The sequence below is a fragment of the Bos mutus genome, chromosome 3 (assembly GCF_027580195.1).
Source record: "Bos mutus isolate GX-2022 chromosome 3, NWIPB_WYAK_1.1, whole genome shotgun sequence".
Lineage (NCBI taxonomy): Eukaryota > Metazoa > Chordata > Mammalia > Artiodactyla > Bovidae > Bos > Bos mutus.
The window spans coordinates 95,035,134-95,056,562 of NC_091619.1; the positions used below are offsets into that span (position 1 = coordinate 95,035,134).

The 21,429-nt window shown below is 41.2% G+C and overlaps 1 protein-coding gene across 1 annotated transcript in view; it reads left to right on the forward strand.

Annotated features, from left to right (window-relative positions):
- The window catches only part of AGBL4 (AGBL carboxypeptidase 4), a 1,467,493-nt gene that overhangs the window by 899,617 nt on the left and 546,447 nt on the right, over positions 1-21,429 (forward strand). The window contains exon 5 of the mRNA XM_070364879.1: positions 14,323-14,539. Coding sequence (XP_070220980.1) covers positions 14,323-14,539 — 217 coding nt within the window. The remainder of the gene's footprint in view (positions 1-14,322; positions 14,540-21,429) is intronic.

The window sequence follows — 21,429 nt, forward strand, 5'->3', positions numbered from 1 at the left end:
CCATTGACACTGATGTATCATTACTGGTTTTAGTTCTTGTGCTAATAGAGAAAAAACATTAACAGCTACCACTTTATATATAAGAAAACTTGGAATTAAAAGTGATTGAAATCATTTTAGAACAGTCATGCACTCTAAATAAAAGTGATACCACATGTCACTGTGAAGTATGGCTTTTCATTTGAAGTATATTGACTGTGCTAAAATAATTTCAATTATTTTTATTCTATGGTTCTGCTTTTACATATGTGAATTATAGTCTTTAGACATACATTTTTCTTAAAATAACTGTTAAACCAAGTAGGTGCTGGTGTTTCTTCAGCAGCACTGTGTCTTCAGTTTTAATGTGGTCATATTATCAGTACAGCCCCTATAGTGGATCATAAATACTAACAAACATTTTATGCAACTTCATGTTTATCAAGGACTTCCCTGGTGGCTCAGACAGGAAAGCGTCTGTCTACAATGCGGGAGACCTGGGTTTGAGCCCTTTATCACTGAATTTCATGAGAAATGCAAAGTTTTCCTAAACCATACACTTTTTTATCTTGAGCTCATTGCTGGTGAAAAGTTTATTGCAAAAATGTTTGAGTAACCAAAAAACAATTTTTTTAGATTTGTAACATATGATAAATATGCTGTGAGCAGACTATTATCTATAAGCAAGACTTCTCAGTCTCTGTTTCCCAGATGTATTTCACATTTGCCTAACCTATAATTTTCCAAATTTCCACTCAATCCAACCAACTAGTGGCCTCAAGGCTCCATGCATCTGGCAGGTTGCTACATGGGCCACAGTTTGACTGACAGGCACAGTCAGCTACCAGTAGTGGAAACACCTTTGAATACCTCTTGCACAACTGTTTGAGACCTGAAGGAGTTAACTGCCTTCCTGTATCTTGACGGCACACTTAGTTTTATTACAGAGCACATTTCCTTGAAAAGGACGTGTTGGTTACATTGGTTGTAGGGAGGATCAGGAACAGATTAGCACTGGTTTTCTTTCCTGCATGTTTAAATGGTCCCTCATCCCTTGTCACCTTTTCTCTTGTCCCCTGTCCTACTGCTGTGCCCATTTCATACCCCAAGCACCCTTAGTATGAATTTGGAACTCAGTATTCTGAATCAAGAGATAGTGTGATGCCAACTATCCGTCGTACAGAGCACGGTGATAATCACAGTGACCACTGTGAGCACCTGTTATGTATCAGGTAACAATCTCACCTCTAATCTTCAAAACAAAAGTGGGAGCTAGATATTGTTTTCATTTTATAGATGTGGAAACTCAGGCCAAGGGCTGCAAGATTGGCACGTAATGGAAGTAAATTAGAGCCCAGGCCTACATCATATCTCCTGTACAATGACTACATTTCTGAAAGGCATCAAAGCCGAAATTGAGCAGAGCTCTTATTCATTCTAACTCAGCTCTGACTGACTTATTCATCCCCTCATTCAAAATATTTATTGAATAGCATTGTTAAGATAGGTTCTGTGCAGTGGGACTATAAGGAGATTCCAGTCTAATGACTTCACACCCACCCAGAAACCTTATTATTATTCCATCTATGATGGAGCAACAAAGTAACTTGGATACAAAACTTCAGGGCAAACCTCAACTTTTGTAGCTACAGCTAGCAACCCCATCACAAGCACCCAGCATTCTGATACTTCCTCATATAGCATCTTGCTGCTGCTGCCGCCGCTAAGTCGCTTCAGTCGTGACCGACTCTGTGCGACCCCATAGACGGCAGCCCGCCAGGCTCCCCCGTCCATGGGATTCTCCAGGAAAGAACACTGGAGTAGCATCTTATATACCAACAAATTATAATTTTGAAAACATAGACTTTTCACCTGAGTCACAAAAACCCTAAGAGGCATATGTGTGTGTGTGTGTGTGTGTGTGTGTGTGTTAGTCACTCAGTTGTGTGACTCTTTTCAACCCCATGAACTGTAGCTTGCCAGGCTCCTCTGTCCATGAAATTCTCCAAGCAAGAACGCTGGAGTGGGTTGCCATTTCCTTCTCCAGGGGATCTTCCCAACTCAGGGTTCAAACTCAGGTCTCCCACATTGCAGGCAGATTCTTTACCTTCTGAGCCACAGGACACATTTTAGTAACCATGTTTTACACAGAGGCGCCAGGTAGGGTAGAGTCCCTCCCAAGGATTACCACTTAGTTGTTGTGGTGGTTTAGTCACATCCAACTCTTTTGTGACCCCAGGAACTGTAACCAGCCACACTGCTCTGTCCATGGGATTTCCGAGGCAAGAATACTGGAGTGGATTGTCATTTCCTTCTCCAGGGCAATCTTCCTTACCCAGGGATCAAATCCCTGTCTCCTGCATCGGCAGCAGATTCTTTACCACTGAGCCACCTAGGAAGCCTACTACAGCTTAGACTACCACCCAACTTTTAGTTTTTTGTCCAGTGTCCTCTTCTTGTGTCCTCTCAGGACTCTGGATTGGAGTCCTAGAGCCTCTCTCTGCATGAGGAGCCTGTCCTTGGAGCATCTGACTATATTAGCATTCTGCCAGCAGCCACATGTAGGTAGGAATATTGTTGCTGTCCATGACCAGGGGGAATAATCAGTCTCAGCTATTCCCCAGCTCTAAACCAACCAAAGTAATTGGGTTTAATTTTAATTTTTTTAATGGCTTGGAATTAATAGAAGCAGCTGCTGCCACAGTGTGTGGGTATCCTTCTGCAGAAGGCACAGTCAAAAAAAAAAAAAATCCTACACAAAATAAACTCTGAAAAATAAACAATAGAGTGTGTAGGACAAAAAGGTTAATTCAAGAATCTAGCAGTGTCTTCCTGTTATCAAAAACTCAGATGGCAATATGTAGCTCTGTCTCTCTCCTCCCACCACTAGTGCCCATCAACCCCTGATAAGACAGTAATCTGATTAGACACAGGCTGTATAAATGTGTTGTCTGTATCTAAGTGATCCCTCATTCTCTCTTTCTCCCCCTCCCTGTGACTCATCAAGAGATTAGCTGTGACAAAGTGCGGAGAAAGATAAGAATAGATAAGCTGGTGACAAGAGCACTATTATAATTATTTGGGGGAAGGTAGGATTGGAATTAGGAGCAGGTCCTCCCCACCTGGGAAGAGTGTATTTATAATGTGGGCAGTCGTGCTGGTGCCTGGCTGTGCCAGATGCCTGAGGAAAGGAGGGGCCAACTTGTTCAAGCCAGGTGGTGGTCTGGGTTGTTCCAGCCAAACGAAGACTAAAGGCCATGTGTTTTCATGGATGACAAACCAGAGATTCAGCTGCCCTCATGAAGGGAGTGAAGTGAAAGTCACTTAGTTGTGTCCGACTCTTTGCGACCCTATGGACTTGCCTGCCAGGTTCCTCTGCCCGTAGAATTATTTAGGCCAGAATACTGGAGTTGGTAGCCATTCTCTTCTCCAGGGGATTTTCCCAACCCAGGGATCAAACCCAAGCCTCCTGCACTGCAGGCAGATTCTTTACCATCTGAGCCACCAGGGAAACATGAAATTTTTCTTTAATTTCAACTGTGCCTGGGAAACTGTATGCTAGTTTTCTTCCTGCCTCTGGATAGATGAAGAAGGGGAACCAAGAGACTTTCTTGTAACTGCAATTGTTGGATGAATTTCACAGCCTTGGTGTGGTGGAAAGAATATGTGTTTATTAGTCAGGCAATAGTGTACATCAAACAGGTAGCACACTATTGGCATATAGGAGGTACTTAGTGTATGTTATTCCCTTTGGTGGTATCTGAATGATTTTATTTTGTTTACCTCCTTTAGGATATACAGCCCAAAGGGACTGATTCTTTATTATTTCCCTTTCTGCTAATTTAAAGAAAAAGTTTCTGTCTGCTATCAAAGAAGACCCTGGGGTTGGAATCCATATAACTACATCCATATTTGCTGCTCAATCAGAAGGAAAGTTAGGGCTACTGTCTTTCAGGGTTTTGTTTTGTTTTTAATTAATTTATTTGTTTTAATTGGAGGCTAATTACTTTACAATATTGTAGTGGTTTTGACCAGAATCTGACATAAATTACAGCAGAATCCTCTATGACCCACCTCCCAGAGTAATGGAAATAAAAACAAAAATAAGCAAATGGAACCTAATTAAACTTAAAAGCTTTTGCACAATGAAGGAAACTATAAGCAAGGTGAAAAGACAGCCTTCAGAATGGGAGAAAATAATAACAAACGAAGCAACTGACAAAGAATTAACCTCAAAAATATACAAGCAGCTCCTGCAGCTCAATTCCAGAAAAATAAACGACCCAATCAAAAAATGGGCCAAAGAACTAAACAGACATTATTCCAAAGAAGTCATACAGATGGCTAACAAACACATGAAAAGATGCTCAACGTCACTCATTATCAGAGAAATGCAAATCAAAACCACAGTGAAGTAACATCTCACGCCAGTCAGAATGGCTGCTATCAAGAAGTCTTTCAGGGTTTTCAAAAACTCCTGTGTTAGCTAACAGGCTTCTGAATGTATCACTGTGGTCCACAGAGGAGGCTGGATAAGGTAGCAAGGAGATGATGTATCAGCTACTACAGCCTTAAAACAAAGTTGGTGTCTCCTTAGACTTTAAAATTGTTCCTATGCAGCTTATTTTATTTTTGTTTAATCAAATAAACAAGAGGGTTTTTTCCATGGGGGAAAAAAAGTCTTTCAGGGGTTGTGAGGAGGAGTGGGGAATGAGCCATCAGAAACCTTCAGGTTCTGGGATTTCTCCTCTTCCTCTGTGCTGTGGTGAGCTTCAGAACAATGCATTGGTAATTTGGCTAATGGTTTGGCAAGAAGGCAGAGAGAATGGTAAATATGAAGGAATCATTCATTCATTCATCCATTTAGTGAGTCATAAATCCACTCATTCATTCAACAAACATGTTTTGAGCTCCTCTTCAGGGTCAAATATTGTGTTAAGTGCTATGGATTTTGAAGTGAATCAGAAGCACAGGAATTTCTGTAGTTAGTATTTAGAGCAATTAGTTATTACTGGAGTTGTTGATAAAGACTTCTAAGAGGAAATGTCATTTGACCTGGGTCTTACTTCTCTTCATAGGGATGAAATATATAGAAAAGTGTGAGAAAGACAATTATAGACTGACAGAATAGTATTTAAAATGGCATGGAGGTTTCTGAAACGGAATGTACTCAAGGAATGACTCACAGCTCCACATGGAAAGAGCACAATACACATACCTTGGTGTGGCTGAGATTAGTCTAATATGTTTAAAGTTCACTCATTTATCCAATTCATGAGCATTTTGAAGCATCTCCTCTATTCAAGGTTTTGTGTAGGTCCTCCAGAATCAGGTGGATGTATCATTCCTGCCCTCAGTGAGAACTCTATCCTATGGTGGAAAAGGGCATATATTCAAGTCGCTATAATGAAATAGAGGCTATAGAAGAGAAGTATACATAGTATGACAGTGAATGTGTTCAGCATATACATGCATGTGTGTGTTTGTGTGTGTGTGCTCACTCATCCACATGAGAATGCACAACTGAATCTGAGGATATTAGTTATAGTCTCCCTCTCATATGTGGAGGGCCTCTTTAATCATTGGGATGGGCCCAGGATGATGACTTGTTTCCAGAACTGGATCATCCTTTAGTGTCTGAGTCCTGAAAGCACACACTGCAGGGCTTGGGGTCAACCTGCCTCTCTGGCAATATCAGGTGTTAGACTCTTTCTGGATTCTTCTATGGACTCATGCTTTTTTCCAATAGTCATATATAGATGTGAGAGTTGGACCATAAAAAAGGGTGAGCATACACTGTTGGTGGGAATGCAAACTAGTACAGCCACTATGGAGAACAGTGTGGAGATTCCTTAAAAAACTGGAAATAGAACTGCCTTATGATCCAGCAATCGCACTGCTGGGCATACACACTGAGGAAACCAGAAGGGAAAGAGACACGTGTACCCCAATGTTCATCGCAGCACTGTTCATAATAGCCAGGACATGGAAGCAACCTAGATGTCCATCAGCAGATGAATGGATAAGAAAGCTGTGGTACATATACACAATGGAGTATTACTCAGCCATTAAAAAGAATACATTTGAATCAGTTCTAATGAGGTGGATGAAACTGGAGCCTATTATACAGAGTGAAGTAAGCCAGAAGGAAAAACACCAATACAGTATACTAACACATATATATGGAATTTAGAAAGATGATAACAATAACCCTGTGTACGAGACAACAAAAGAGACACTGATGTATAGAACAGTCTTATGGACTCTGTGGGAGAGGGAGAGGGTGGGAAGATTTGGGAGAATGGCATTGAAACATGTAAAATATCATGTATGAAACGAGATGCCAGTCCAGGTTCGATGCACGATGCTGGATGCTTGGGGCTAGTGCACTGGGACGACCCAGAGGGATGGTATGGGGAGGGAGGAGGGAGGAGCGTTCAGGATGGGGAACACATGTATACCTGTGGCAGATTCATTTTGATATTTGGCAAAACTAATACAATTATGTAAAGTTTAAAAATAAAATAAAATTAAAAAAAAAAAAAGGGTGAGCACTGAAGAACTGATGCTTTTGAATTGTGGTGCTAGAGAAGACTCTTGAGGGTCCCTTGGACTGAAAGGAGATCAAACCAGTCAATCCTAAAGGAAATCAACCCTGAATATTCATTCGAAGAACTGATGCTGAAGCTGAAGCGCCAATACTTTGGCAACCTGATGCAAAGAGCTGATTCATTGGAAAAGATCCTGATGCTGGGAAAGAGTGAAAGTTAAAGGAGAAGGGGGCTGCTGAGGATGAGATGATTGGATAGCATCATCTATCACAACTCAGTGGACATGAATTTGAGCAAACTCTGGGAAATAATGGAGGTCAGAGCTCGGAGTTCTGCAGTCATAATGTCACAAAGAATCAGACATGAGTTAGTCACTGAACAACAACAGCAAGGAGTCATTTACAATCTCTTTCTCTTATGAAGTATTCTTGACCCTACCTTAGTTTTTATCATTTAATCTGTTATAATAGGAATAACTTCAAAGGACTGTTGTGAAGATTAAAGGAATTAATATATGTTGATGTTCCCAGAGTGGCCTAGCACATGTTCAATGTTAATTATTGTCATATTGCTTCCATTGATATCTCAGACTCTCTGTGTTAAGTGGAGTCAGAAATCTGCCTTGTCTAACTTAATATCAAGTAGAGGAGCTTTTTTGTGAGATCCTTTAAAGTTTCCCATGCTTGTACTCCCCTGTAACATAGACCTTTCTACTTTCCTTTCAGGGGATTGTTCAAGAGTCTCTATATTGAGCTAAAATCTACCTCCCTATGATGCTTACTTTTTATCTGTGGAGATGAATCTTCTTTCCCTTTTGCCAGTGTTTTTGAAAATAAGCAAGTAATATTTGAAACTTCCCTGTACCATTTCTAGTGAAAAAGAGAGGAAAAGGGTGAAACCGTTCCTGTCTTCAAGAAGCCAACTTGTCTTTGAAGAAATCTCCATTTACTTTTGTTGCTTTTTGTTAAGGGACAAATCAGGTGACAAAACTATTTTGATATTACTATCATGTGTCAAAGTACAAAAAAAATTAATAAGGAATGAATAATCAGAGAACACTTCGGAGAGGAGATATGTTAAATGATAGGCATTATTTATACATTATTTTGTTCATTAATTAGTTCATTTAAAAAATATTTAAAGCTTTATGACAGTCTACCACATGCCACATCTATGAGTATAAGTTTACGAAGTACGTAGGATATCTGGCAGGGGAAGCAGTCCGAGTGAAGGAAATATCAAACACAAAGATGCAGAGGTATTGGAAATATGGCACAAAGTTATGCTAGGGAGTTGTGAGTAGTTCAGTATAAATAAAACATAGGGTTCAAGGAGGGAGAAATGGTTGATGATACTGGACTAACAGGGAAATCTTGGGGAGCCATTTGAGGATAGGAAGTTATTTGAAGGGTTTTTTGCAAGAGTATTGGTGAGAGTACCGTAGATAAGAGTTTTTCTGGAAGCAGAAGATAAGGCTATGAGTTGGTGGCAAGTTACCATAGAGACAATGAGCACAGACTTTGGAGTCACACTAGCCTGTGTCTAACACAGGCTCTGTTGCTTACCAACAATTCCTGTTGCAACCTCAGGAATTTTTTTTTTTTTTTTAAGCTCTCTGAGCTTTGGATTTTCTTACCTGTGTAAAGGGGGTGTTAATAGCCCCTAGTTCGTAGGGTGTTGAGAGGATTCAACGATAATGCAAATAAAAAATTTAACATCATGCCTGAGACACAGTGAAAATGTAATGAGCAAAAGAAGAGAAAAACCAGAAGTGCATTCCAAATGAGACACATTTCTCCTACATAATCCCATTCCTCTTTTCCTTTATTCTTTGTGTTACTTTGCATCCTCATGAATTTGGCCTGTTGAATCCTTCTCAAACAGATTTTTGTTAGTATCCTTAGCAGAGTCTGGAACATCTAATCCCTGAGCAGCGTCTTAGCTGTCTTGAATGATCACCCCAGGGTCCATTACCTTCACTTTGTCTGCAAATCAGGTTAGGCTTCTGACATACTCAGGAGAGGAACTGGGGCAGCTGCAGACGTTAGATGAATTCTCCTGATAGCACATGATCAAACGTGGTGGAGACAGCAAACTCTGAGAGTCAAGTTGCTAAACTTGGCCAGAAGAGGAAAAAAACTGAGGTGATTGATTTAAAGTATGGATCTTGATTAGACATGGCACCCCACTCCAGTATTCTTGCCTGGAAAATCCCATGGGTGGAGGAGCCTGGTAGGCTGCAGTCCATGGGGTCGCAGAGTCATACACGACTGAGCGAATTCACTTGCACTTTTCACTTTCATGCATTGGAGAAGGAAATGGCAACCCACTCCAGTGTTCTTGCCTGGAGAATCCCAGGGACGGGGGAGCCTGGTGGGCTGCCGTCTCTGGGGTCACACAGAGTCGGACACGACCAAAGCGACTTAGCAGCAGCAGTAAATAAAAATGTGCAAACATCAGCATCATAAGCTGAGGGGCTTGTGACTGTAGGAATCACTTGTGTATGAAGTGATTGTGCTCCAGTGTCCTCAGTTTCAGACCTCTGAGTCAAGGTCTGACGTGGGTTTCACAGACCATTGTCTGGAGACCTCAAAGCCATGTTCACTGGTATTCTCCCTGAATAAAAAACTGGAACCCTGGGACTCACTTACTCTGCCAGCCTCACATTTCTGCATGTTCAGTCACATCACGAATGTAGACCATCACCTCTTCTTCTTATACCATTATCCCCACACTGGTCTGTTCTCCCTCTAATCTTGGTTTTCCACTGATCCCTCTTCTATCCAAAACTTTCTACTTGTTACTTTTTTCTATGAAACTCAGCTTCCAGGTTAATAGTCTCCCTTGGATCCCTGGTCTTTTAATCCACTGCTTCCTTTACCTCTTGTCTTTGGTACGTGATACTTAACAAATATTTGCTGAATAAAACAAAGAACTAAGACCTGACTATCCTGGAGGCCATTACTTCCCCCTTTAGCTTCCCAAGTACTGCTTTTTCTCTTACATTCCATACACAGAAAGATCAGGAGGGGACTTCTCACTCCCCATTTTCCTTCCAGGCCATTCCATCTCTATTGCATCACTAATTAGTCCAAAATTTTAATATAGTAGTGTTTAGGGTAAAAATCAGGTTAGAAAGGAAGAGTGCCTCCTGGGTTTGCCTTAAGGCTCCATTTGTGTCACAGGAAGATTGTTGTTTAGTCACTAAGTCATGTCCAACTCTTTGCTACCCCATGGACTGCAGCATTCCAGGCTCCTGGGTCCTACACTATCTCCTGAAGTTTGCGCAAATTCACTTCCACTGAGTCAGTGATGCTATCCAGCCATTGTTGTTACTGAAATGTTTATTCTTCCTAGTTTTAGGGGTAGGAGCCGCACGGCCTCTATTGGTGGCCCTAAACACACCTCTAGACAGCCTTTGATACTACCACGGGCTTCTATATGAGAAGCCCTGTTCCTTTATTGCTTAAACTGTTCTCTCTACATCTTGTCCTCCTCATCACTTTTGGAATCCTACCCATCTTTGACTCCACAGCCTGTCATATCAGCCACGTTTATGTAATAGTCAAACTTGTCATATTTTCTATACTTGCACAGCTACTCCCTGTCCTTCATCTGACTGATAGGTGACCTTCCCTCACCTATCCCTTAGACTGGCATAATCATGGAACTTTAATTCTTTCACTGACTTAAAAGTACCCTGTGACCTCAGGATAATGTTTAACCTGTCCCTTCATATGAAGTCATCCCTTTGTATCTTCAGATGCAGACCCCACAGATATGGAAGGACAACTGTCATCCATTTCTAATCTGACTTCTGTCTTCCTCTTCAAATACATTTCTCATGATTTCCCTTCCTATTGTTTGTGCTTCAGCCATGGTGAATTCCTTGCAGTCCTAGCCTTTTACTTGTTTTAGTGCATACTCATATCTAGAATGCCAGAAGCCCATAATTTATCAAGAGGGAACCTGGAGAAGTGTTACAGGACCAGCTCAGTTCAGTTCAGTTGATCAGTCATGTCTGACTATTTGCAACCCCAAGGACTTCAGCACGCCAGGCTTCCCTGCCCATCACCAACTCCTGGAACTTGCTCAAACTCATGTCCATCGAGCCAGTGATGCCATCCAGCCATCTCATCCTCTGTCGTCCCCTTCTCCTCCTGCCTTCAATGTTTCCCACTATCAGCATCTTTTCCAATGACTCAGTTCTTCACATCAGGTGGCCAAAGTTTTAAGGCTTCAGCTTCAGCATCAGTCCTTCCAATGAACATTCAGGACTGATTTCCTTTAGGATTGACTGGTTGGATCTCCTTGCAGTCCAAGGGATTCTCAAGAGTCTTCTCCAACACCACAGTTCAAAAGCATCAGTTCTTCAGCACTCAGCTTTCTTTATAGTCCAACTCTCACATCCATACATGACCACTGGAAAAACCATAGCTTTGACTATATGGACCTTTGCTGGCAAAGTAATGTCTCTGCTTTTTAATATGCTGTCTAGGTTGGTCATAGCTTTTCTTCCAAGGAGCAAATGTCTTTTAATTTCATGGCTGTAGTCAACATCTGCAGTGATTTTGAAGCCCAAGAAAATAAAGTCTGTCACTGTTTCCATTGTTTCCCCATCTATTTGCCATGAAGTGATGGAACCTGATGCCATGATCTTCAATTCTGAGTTTTAAACCAGCTTTTTCACTCTCCACTTTCACCTTCATCAAGAGACTATTTAGTTCCTCTTCTCTTTCTACCATAAGGGTGGTGTCATCTGCATATCTGAGGTTATTGATATTTCTCCCGGCAATCTTGATTCCAGCTTGTGCTTCATCCAGCCCAGCGTTTCTCGTGGTGTACTCTGCACATAAGCAAGGTGACAGTATACAGCTTTGATGTACTCCTTTCCCAGTTTGGAACCGGTTCATCATTCTATTTCTGGTTTTAACTGTTTTTTCTTGGCCTGCATACAGATTTCTCAGGGGGCAGGTTAGATTTTATTTCCGTCTCTTGAAGAATTTTCCAATTTGTTGTGATCCACACAGTCAAAGGCTTTAGTGTAGTCAATTAAGCAGAAGTAGATGTTTTTCTGGAATTCTCTTATTTTTCTGTGATTCAGTGGGTGTTGGCAATATAATCTCTAGTTCCTCTGCCTTTTATGAATCCAGCTTGAACATCTGGAATTTTTCAGTTCACATACTGTTGAAGCCTCACTTGGAGAATACTTTACTAGTGTGTGAGATGAGTGCAATTATGCAGTAGCTTGAACATTCTTTGGCATTGCCTTTCTTTGGGATTGGAATGAAAATGGATTTTTTGCAGTCCTGTGGCCACTGCTGAGTTTTCCAAATTTGCTGCTGGCTTACTGAGTGCAGCAAAGTACACTTGAGTGTTACAGTACCTGTAATTGATTGTTACAGGTACTCACTTGGAATCAGAAATAAAAAGATTTGAATCCCAGCTTTGTGATTTACTAGCTTGAGAGCATAGGTAAGTAGCTCCTTAACTTCTATGACCCTCCATGACCACATCTTCTAAATGAAATAACAACTTAGTGTGGATGAAACCTATAAACAAGGATGTTCAGACACCAAGCCATCAAGCAATGCAGTCACCCCAACTGTGCACCCTTAGGGATTCAGGATGCAAGCAAAAACAGGATACTGGCCCTAGGTAGTTAAAGTGTATACCAAAGGAACTGTTTCAATAAGTCCGAACTCTTGTCTTTCTATACATAGAAAAATGCTAAATTCATTAACTTGAGATGTCTGAGTTTTTTCTTTAATTAACAGTAATCTTTTAATGTTCCCATTTCATGCTTCCCATTTAATGTTTGTGTGGGATTCATAACAGCCTGGATAGAGGCAAGCAGCATAAACCAAAATATGGACAGCATCAGTGCCATGTAGTGTTTGCTCTTCCACAGAAAGTCCATAGCCTGACCTTCCTTCCTGACCACTGAGGCAGCCTCAGAGAGACACAAGGTAGAAACAAGGTTCTATAACAAATTGCTAGCATGTTAGAATGCTTTGGAGCTCTTTGGAAAAGACCCTGATGCTGGAAAAGATTGAGGGCAGAAGGAGAAGGGGGAGACAGAGGATGAGAAGGTTGCAAGGCATCATCAACTCGACAGACATGAGTTTGAGCAAACTCCAGGAGGTATTGAAGGATAAGGCAATGGCACCCCACTCCAGTACTCTTGGCTGGAAAATCCCATGGACAGCAGAGCCTGGTAGGCTGCAGTCCATGGGGTCGCTAAGAGTTGGACATGACTGAGCGACTTCCCTTTCACTTTTCATTTTCATGCATTGGAGAAGGAAATGGCAACCCACTCCAGTGTTCTTGCCTGGAGAATCCCAGGGATGGGGGAGCCTGGTGGGCTGCCGTCTATGGGGTCACACAGAGTCGGACACGACTGAAGCGAATTAGCAGCAGCAGCAGCAGCAAAGCCTGGTGTGCTATAGTCCAGGGGGTCACAAAGAGTAAGACACCACTTAGTGACTGAACAGCAACAAGCAGACCTTGAATTATCAGTGGACAGTCATGGAAAAGGCACAGTTTGATATGGGTTTTGTAGGATTAATAGGATTTTAAGAGACGCAAATAAGATACATTCTCTGTAGGGAAATAGTGAATCATTTGGATACCATACAAATGAAGGAGTGCAGTGAGCCTGTGAAGTGGGTGAATGTAAGGATTTTACGGGAATTATGACTAGAACATTTTGCCTTTTCTCATGTATGTGTTTTAGTGTTGCTTATTGGAGAATGAACATGTTAACTTAGCAGAATTGCTTACACAGTGCATTTTAAAGCATTATTTCCCAAAATGCTTCTTTGTAAAATTAGTCTCATGGAATGCTCTGTAGAAAAATAATAAACAATAGTAATAATTTAAAGAAATGTTGAGTGTTCTTTTCTTCTCCCTTGAATATTCACAGTGTGTATTAACTTATTTTAAAAGGCCCGAATTAGTGTTATATCACCAAAACCTGACTTCCCTGGGAAAGTAGGCCTTTCCTATTTATGTGACTATAACATCACACTATTTCCCCTCAATGCACTTTTAGTGTCTGTAACTATATTATATATTTATTTAAATTATTTTGTTGACTGCTTCCCCACCAGGATATATACTCCATGAGGACAAATATCTGTCCTCTCTTGTTTACACCAATAATCTAGCACAATGTCTGGGTGTTTAACAGGTGCTCAAATAGGAATAAATGATGAATAAAACTTGCTTGCTTTTGACTTTGAATTGTCTATACAGTTGATAAAGGGTAGGGCTGGAATTTGAACCAAATACTGCCAAGTTCTAGTCTTTTAAAAATAATTAATGAATCATGTTTGGCTGAGCTGGGTCTTTGTTGCTGCACAGGGTTTTCTCAGTTGCGGTGAGTGGGGGCTGCTCTCTAGTTGCGGGTGCAGCTTCTCATTGCTGTGGCTTCTCTTCTTGTGGAGCACAAGCTCTAGACTTGTGGGTTTCAGTAGTTGTGGCTCTGGGCTCTAGAGCACAGGGTCAATACTTGTGGTGCATGGGCTTAGCTGCTCCGTGGCATGTGGGATCTTCCTGGACCAGAAATCGAACCCATGTCTCCTGCATTGGCAGGCGAATTCTTTACCATTGAGCCACCAGGGAAGCCCCCCAGATTCTTTTTGACCAAAGGTTGGTATATACTGTTATTCTTAGCCACCACCTAGGATTCTTGATGTTACAGTTTTACTCTTGGGCATTTATTCCCATTGATTACAGTTTGAAGCTTGAATGATTATCTGATATGCCCAAATTTCTTTGTATCTTTCAGGCAAAGGCTGCCGCCCAAAAATGTCTACTACTACCGCTGCCCAGACCATAGGAAGAATTACGTGATGTCCTTTGCATTTTGCTTTGACCGAGAAGAAGATATCTATCAATTTGCTTACTGCTACCCTTACACGTACACTCGCTTTCAGCATTACCTTGACAGCCTGCAAAAGAGAAACATGGATTACTTCTTCCGGGAGCAGCTGGGTCAGAGCGTGGTAAGGCCCACTGGGAAACAGGCAGTCTTGGGGAGGAGCTTAGCAACGGTTTTTATAGTATGCAAATAAGTATTGGTGCTTTGTAGACTATATGCTCTGGAACTTTTAAAAATCATAGTTTTTTGTGTGTAATATTTTGATACTTTGACTACCAGGAAGTCATAGAATAGGATAAAGCAGATGCATGTCCTTCTGAATGAAGCTGATAAATCTCTCTAACAAAATACAAAAGTTCTGGAGAATCCCCAAAACTCCGAGGGAAAAAAGGTTTCTACTAGGTATTGCAAAAGGTGTGAAAGCATTTATGAGTCTAAACTTATGAGATGAAGAGTAAATTTTCTTTTTGGTGAATTTAATTTGCCTGCAATACAGATTAGCAGGTGGCGTGCAGTATGGTTTTGCTGTCCTTAGTGTGTTCATCTCTGTCACTTATTAGGTCCCCAGCCCTTCTCCCTTCCCAGGTTTAGTTCTCTGGGTCTGGAGATTTCAGTCTTACATTCTATACTAGTTTCCTATTGCTGACATAACAAATTGCATGGGTTGGTGGCTTAAAACAACATATGTTTATTATCTTACAGTTCAGGAAAAGCCTGAAGTTGGCCTCTCTGAGCTAAAATCAAGGTATCAGCAAGATCTTTCATTAAATCACAGCTATAAAGTCCCTTTTGTCATGTAAGGTAGCATGTTCACAGGTTCCAAGGATTAGAACTTGGGCATTTGGGGGAAGGGGGTGCATTGTTCTGCCTACCACACCTTCCTACTCTCTTTTCCTCTCTTTTTTTCCTCTGCCCACCCTAAAAGTGTTCTATAAGGATATAAAATGTTCTTCATACCAGATGCACAAGCTTTGTTCTCTGTGGTCAGCAGTACTTCCTTCAGCTGCTGATAAATAATGTCTTCCCTCTACTCTGACCCTCTTCCTAACGGTGCTTCTGATGGGTGCCATGAATATTTGGTGCCTATGTCTTTGAACTGAGAATCGGGACACATGGTGCATCAGTCAGCCCGCTAGCAGGAAACAGATGGCAGCCTCACATTAGGATAATCTGAGAGGAGCTTAATAAATGGGCTGTTTACAAGGTGAGGGCACTGCACACAGAAGCCATGGGGTATAGTGCAGTTCCCTGGGGCTAGTAATATCGCAAAGGAACTGAAGGGAGGGAATAGTAACCAGAACCCAACAGTAGAGAGTCATGCAGTGGGCCACCTTGAGTGGAACAGTGCCCTTCAGCTGAAGAGCAAAGTTAGCCTGAGATGACCCCACAGGGAGGGAGCTGAGAGAAATAAATACAGAGAACCCACTTTCTTACTTCCCTCTGATCTTCTGCCAGGGGTTCCTATTGACCAACCCAATTGGAAATTAGAGGGCAAGAGACCACTGAAGTAATCCATACAGACAAGTCTTCCTGAATAAAGAAAATGGTGAAGAAAGGCAGAGAGTGGTTGTAGAGAGCCAAATAGAACATATTAGGTACATATGGTCTGATCAACAATGTATTACTGGAAATAGTAAGATTATTTGAGATGGGACTCTTGGAGAAAATCTGAGATGAATTTTGCCTCACACATGAATTATCGTATAAATTAAGAGCAAGAGAGTTTCATTCAATACTTGTGACTTTTAAGGGCAGGATATATTTGTTTCAGGCTTCCCTGGTGGCTCAAATGGTAAAGTACCTGCCTACAATGCAGGAGACCCAGGTTCGATCCCTGAGTTGGGAAGATCCCCTGGAGAAGAGAATGGCTACCCACTCTAGTATTCTTGCCTGGAGAATCCCATGGACAGAGGAGCCTGGTGGGCTATGGTCCATGGGGTTGCAAAAAGTCAGATGCCACTGACTGAGTGACTAACACTTCATTTGGTTCATTTCATTCCTATGACCATTCCAGTACCCTCTTAGATTTATGCCAGGCAGAGTCAAGGTGCACATTGAATGGCTATGGAGTAAACTACTGAATGAATGAATGAAGATATGTCTAGAGACAATGTGAAGAGCTAAGAGCATCAGAAAGCTGATAGGAGGAATAATAGGGTAAGTTAGGCTTTCAGTAACTAATACACAAAATGTGTATCTAAAATAACAGCACTTTAAACAAGATAGAAGTATATTTCTCTTCCATATACAAGTCTAGATGCAGGAAATCCAGAGCTGATGGTGTGGCTCTGCTCCTGAAAACTACTGGAGTCAAATTCTTTCAGCTTTCTGCCGCTATCCCTAGAAAGTGCCTCTCAATCTCATTGTCATATGTGAAATTCTACCAGCATTTCCATGTTCCAGGAAGCATGATGAAGAAAGTACGGGGAGAAAGGAGAAGATGCAGTTCTTGACACTTTCTTGTTTATCCCACTCAATAGAACTCACATCCACACTTAACTAAAGGATGGATGAGAAATCAAGTCTTCATCCTGGGTGACTGTTTTCTAGCTAAAAATTAGGAGTCCTATCGGTATGGAAGATAAGGATAGAGAGGAAGATTGGGACCAAGCTCTGGAAAACTTTGATTGTCAAATTAAGGAATTATGGCTGTATCCTTTATTCAGATTCAATACACAGACACTGGGTCAGGCACTTTAGGTACACTATCTTACTTGTTTTTTGCAACAGTTTTGGGGTAGGCAAGATTATCTCAATTTGGGAAAAATAGTCTAAGGCTAATCAGATAAGTTACTTGGCTAAAGCTAAATGACTAGTTTGTGACTAGGCCAATATTAAACCCATGGCTTCTAATGCCATATCCTGACACTTCGATGGACTCACTGCTGCTTTTCACGTTGTACCTACTGAAACCCATAGTAGATTTTGAGAAAGTAATTGTAGTTTATCCGAAGCTACAGCTTAAGAAAGTAAAGTTAGTGGAAGTGCAGGGTGTGCCACTGCTGGCTAAACCAGATTAGGGAAGCTCTGTGGCTTGGTTCAGTCCCACTGAATTGGGTCTCAAAGCAGATTCCAGACTTCAAGGCTTTCTGGCATACTTTGCAGGCAGGACAATTCTTGGTTACTAGGGCGTTTGATATGGCTCATGTCTGAAGGCACCACTATAATTAGTTAATCCTTATTCCAATTTGGAGGGAGGATAATTACAAGTAGAAAGCTAAACATGTCAACAGATAATTCTTAGAAAGCACATGAAGGAAGCAAGATTTTGAATTTCTAGTGCTGAAACTATGAATCACCATGTGCATGGCTGCTATTGCTACTAATTATATCATTCAGAGGGCTTCCTTGGTGGCTCAGTGGTAAAGAATCCATCCACCAGTGCAGGTTGCACAGATTGGATCCTGGGTTAGAAAGATCCTCTGGAGACGGAAATGGCAACCCTCTCCAGTATTCTTGCTTGGGAAATCTCATAGACAGAGGAGTCTAGTGGGCCACAGTCCATGGGGTCACAAAGAGTTGGACACAACTTAGTGACTAAACAACAACATATCATCCAAAATTGCATTTTATTTTGTTACTCACCAGTGGCCCTTTCTAACCACACCAAAAAAATTGCTTTGTGCGTGCACCAAATCCACAATCTGACATTTAAGTTAAACACATCATAGGAAAAGTCTTTATTTTCTCATGTTTTAACACTTTTGTTGAGGTACAATTTACATACTACAACATTAACACATTGTAAGGGTACAATTCTATGATTTTTAGTGAATCTATAGAGTTTTACAGCTATCAACACAGTCTCATTTTAGAATGTTTCCATCAACCCCAAAATTTCTTTTGTAAATCCTCACTTCTGCTCCCATCCACAAGAAACTACTTATCTGCTCTCTGACACTATAAGTTTGCCATTTCTGAATATTTCCTGTAAATAGAATAATACATTATTTAGTTGTCCTTTGAATTCAGCTCTTTTACATAGCATTACATTTTTGAAGTTTGATTCATCCATGTTGTAGCATCTGTAAGTCATTCACTCATTTTTAGTGCTGAATAATATTCTATTGAAAAAGTATAACGCAATTTGTTTATCTATTGTCTGGTTAATGGACATTTGGATTGTTTCCTTTAGGACTAAAATGATTAATTTTATTGTGAACATTCATGTGCATATCTTTGAATGGACATGTGATCACTTTTCTCTTGGGTAGATTTCTAGGAATTGAATGATTGGGTCATACAAGTTCACATGCAACTTAAAACAAAACAAAAAACCCAAAACTGTCACAGGGTATTCCAAGTTAGTAGTGCCATTTTGCATTCCTGCTAATAATGTCAGAGAGAGGGTTTGTAGTTTTCCATGTGCTTGCTAACACTTGGAATTACCTATATTTTTCAGGATAGCCATTTTAGTGGGCATGTAGTTGTATCTCATTGTGGTTTTAATTTTTGTTGCCCTAGTAACTACTTATGATGATTATCTTGTCATGTGCTTGTTTGGCCTTTATATATCTTCTCTAATGGAGTGTTAGTTTAAATTTTTTATCCATTTTTTACAAATTGGGTTCTGTTCTTAAATGAGTTTTCAGTTATTCATGTGTTGTGAATGCAATTCCTTTGTCAGATACATGCTTTATCAATATTCCCCTTAATCCATACCTTATCTTTTCACTCATTTTCTTAACCATGTCCTTTGAGAGATAGAAGTTGTTAACTTTTGAAGTCCAACTTATTTTTTCTCTTATGGATCATGCTTTGGGAGTCTTATCTAAAAGCTGCCTATCTGAAGGCCACAGAAATTTTCTTCTCTGTCTTCTTCTAAATTTTTCATAGTTTTCACTTACATTTAAATTCATGATCCATTTTGAATTAATGTTTTATATATGGCATGAGGTAAGGGCCTTAAGTTCATTTTTCTTTTGGCATATGGATATTTAACTGTTGCAGCACTACTTGTTGAAAAGACTAGCATTTACCCAGCCCACAGAGACTGAGACAGAACTGTGTCTGAGTGTCTCCTGTGGAGGTATGGATCAGCAGTGGCCTGCTGCAGGGGCTCTGGGTGCAGCAGACCTGGGTATGGCATAAGCCCTCTTGGAGGAGGTCGCCAATAACCCCACCATAGAACCACAAGAACTTACACAGGACTGGGGAAACAGACTCTTGGAGTGCACAAACAAAAGCTTTTATGCACCAGGACCCAGGAGAAAGGAGCAGTGACCCCACAAAAAACTGATCCAGACATGCCCATGTGTGTCCAGGAGTCTCTGGCAGAGGCGTGGGTCGGTGGTGGCCTGCTTCAGGGCTGGAGGCAAAGCAGTGCATGCATGGGACCTTTTGAAGGAGGTTGCCATTATCTTCATTACCTCCACCATAGTTTGGCCTCAGGTCAAGCAACAGGAAGGGAACACAGCCTGGCCCATCAACAGAAAATTGGATTAAAGATTTACTGAACATGGTCCCACCCATCAGAACAAGACCCAGTTTCCCCCTCAGTCAGTCTCTCCCATCAGGAAGCTTCCATAAGCTTCTTATCCTTCACCATCAGAGGGCTGACAGAATGAAAACCACAATCACAGAAAACTAACCAAACTGATCACATGAACCACACCCTTTTCTAGTTCAATGAAAATATGAGCCATGCCATGTAGGGCCACCCAAGATGCATGGGTCATGGCAGAGAATTCTGACAAAATGTGGTCCACTGGAGAAGGGAATGGGAAGTCACTTCAGTATTGTTTCCTTGAGAACCCCGTGAACAGTATGAAAAAGCAAAAAGGTATGACACTGGAAGATGAAATCCCCAGGTTGATAGGTGCCCAATATGCTACTGGAAAGAGTGGAGAAATAACTCCAGAAAGAATGAAGAGGCAGAGCCAGAGCAAAAACAACAGCCAGTTGTGGATATGACTGGTGATGGAAGTAAAGTCCGACACTATAAAGAGCAATATGCATAGGAACCTGGAATGTTAGGTCCATGAATCAAGGCAAATTGGAAGTGGTCAAACAGGAGATGGCAAGAATGAACATTGACATCTTAGGAATCAGCAAACTAAAATGGACTGGAATGGATGAATTTAACTCAGATGACCTTGATATCTACTACTGTAGTTAAGAATACCTTAGAAGAAATGGAGTAGTCATCATAGTCAACAAGAGAGTCTGAAATGCAGTATGTGGATGCAATCTCAAAAATGACAGAATGATCTATGATCATTTCCAAGGCAAACTATTCAATATCATAGTAATCCAAGTCTATGCCCTGACCAGTAATGCTGAAGAAGATGAAATTGAACAGTTATATGATGACCAACCTAGATATCATATTCAAAAGCAGAGACATTACTTTGCCAACAAAGGTCTGTCTAGTCAAGGCTATGGTTTTTCCTGTGGTCATGTATGGATGTGGAGAGTTCGACTGTGAAGAAGGCTGAGTGCCAAAGAATTGATGCTTTTGAACTGTGGTGTTGAGAAGACTCTTGAGAATCCCTTGGACTGCAAGGAGATCCAACCAGTCCATTCTGAAGGAGATCAGCCCTGAGATTTCTTTGGAAGGAATGATGCTAAAGCTGAAACCCCAGTACTTTGGCCACCTCATGCGAAGAGTTGACTCATTGGAAAAGACTCTGATGCTGGGAGAGATTTGGGGCAGGAGGAGAAGGGGACAACAGAGGATGAGATGGCTGGATGGCATCACTGACTTGATAGACATGAGTCTGGGTAAACTCCAGGAGTTGGTTATGGACAGGGAGGCCTGGCGTGCTGCAATTCATGGGGTTGCAAAGAGTCAGACACGACTGAGCGACTGAACTGAACTGAAAGATGAAGACCTGCAAGACCTTCTAGAACTAACACCCAAAAAAGATGTTGTTTCATTGTACAGGACTGGAATACCAAAGTAGGAACTCAAGAGCTACTTGGAGTAACAGGAAAATTTGGCCATGGAGTACAAAATGAAGCAGGTCAAAGGCTAACAGAGTTTTGCCAAGAGAATGCACTGGTCATAGCAAA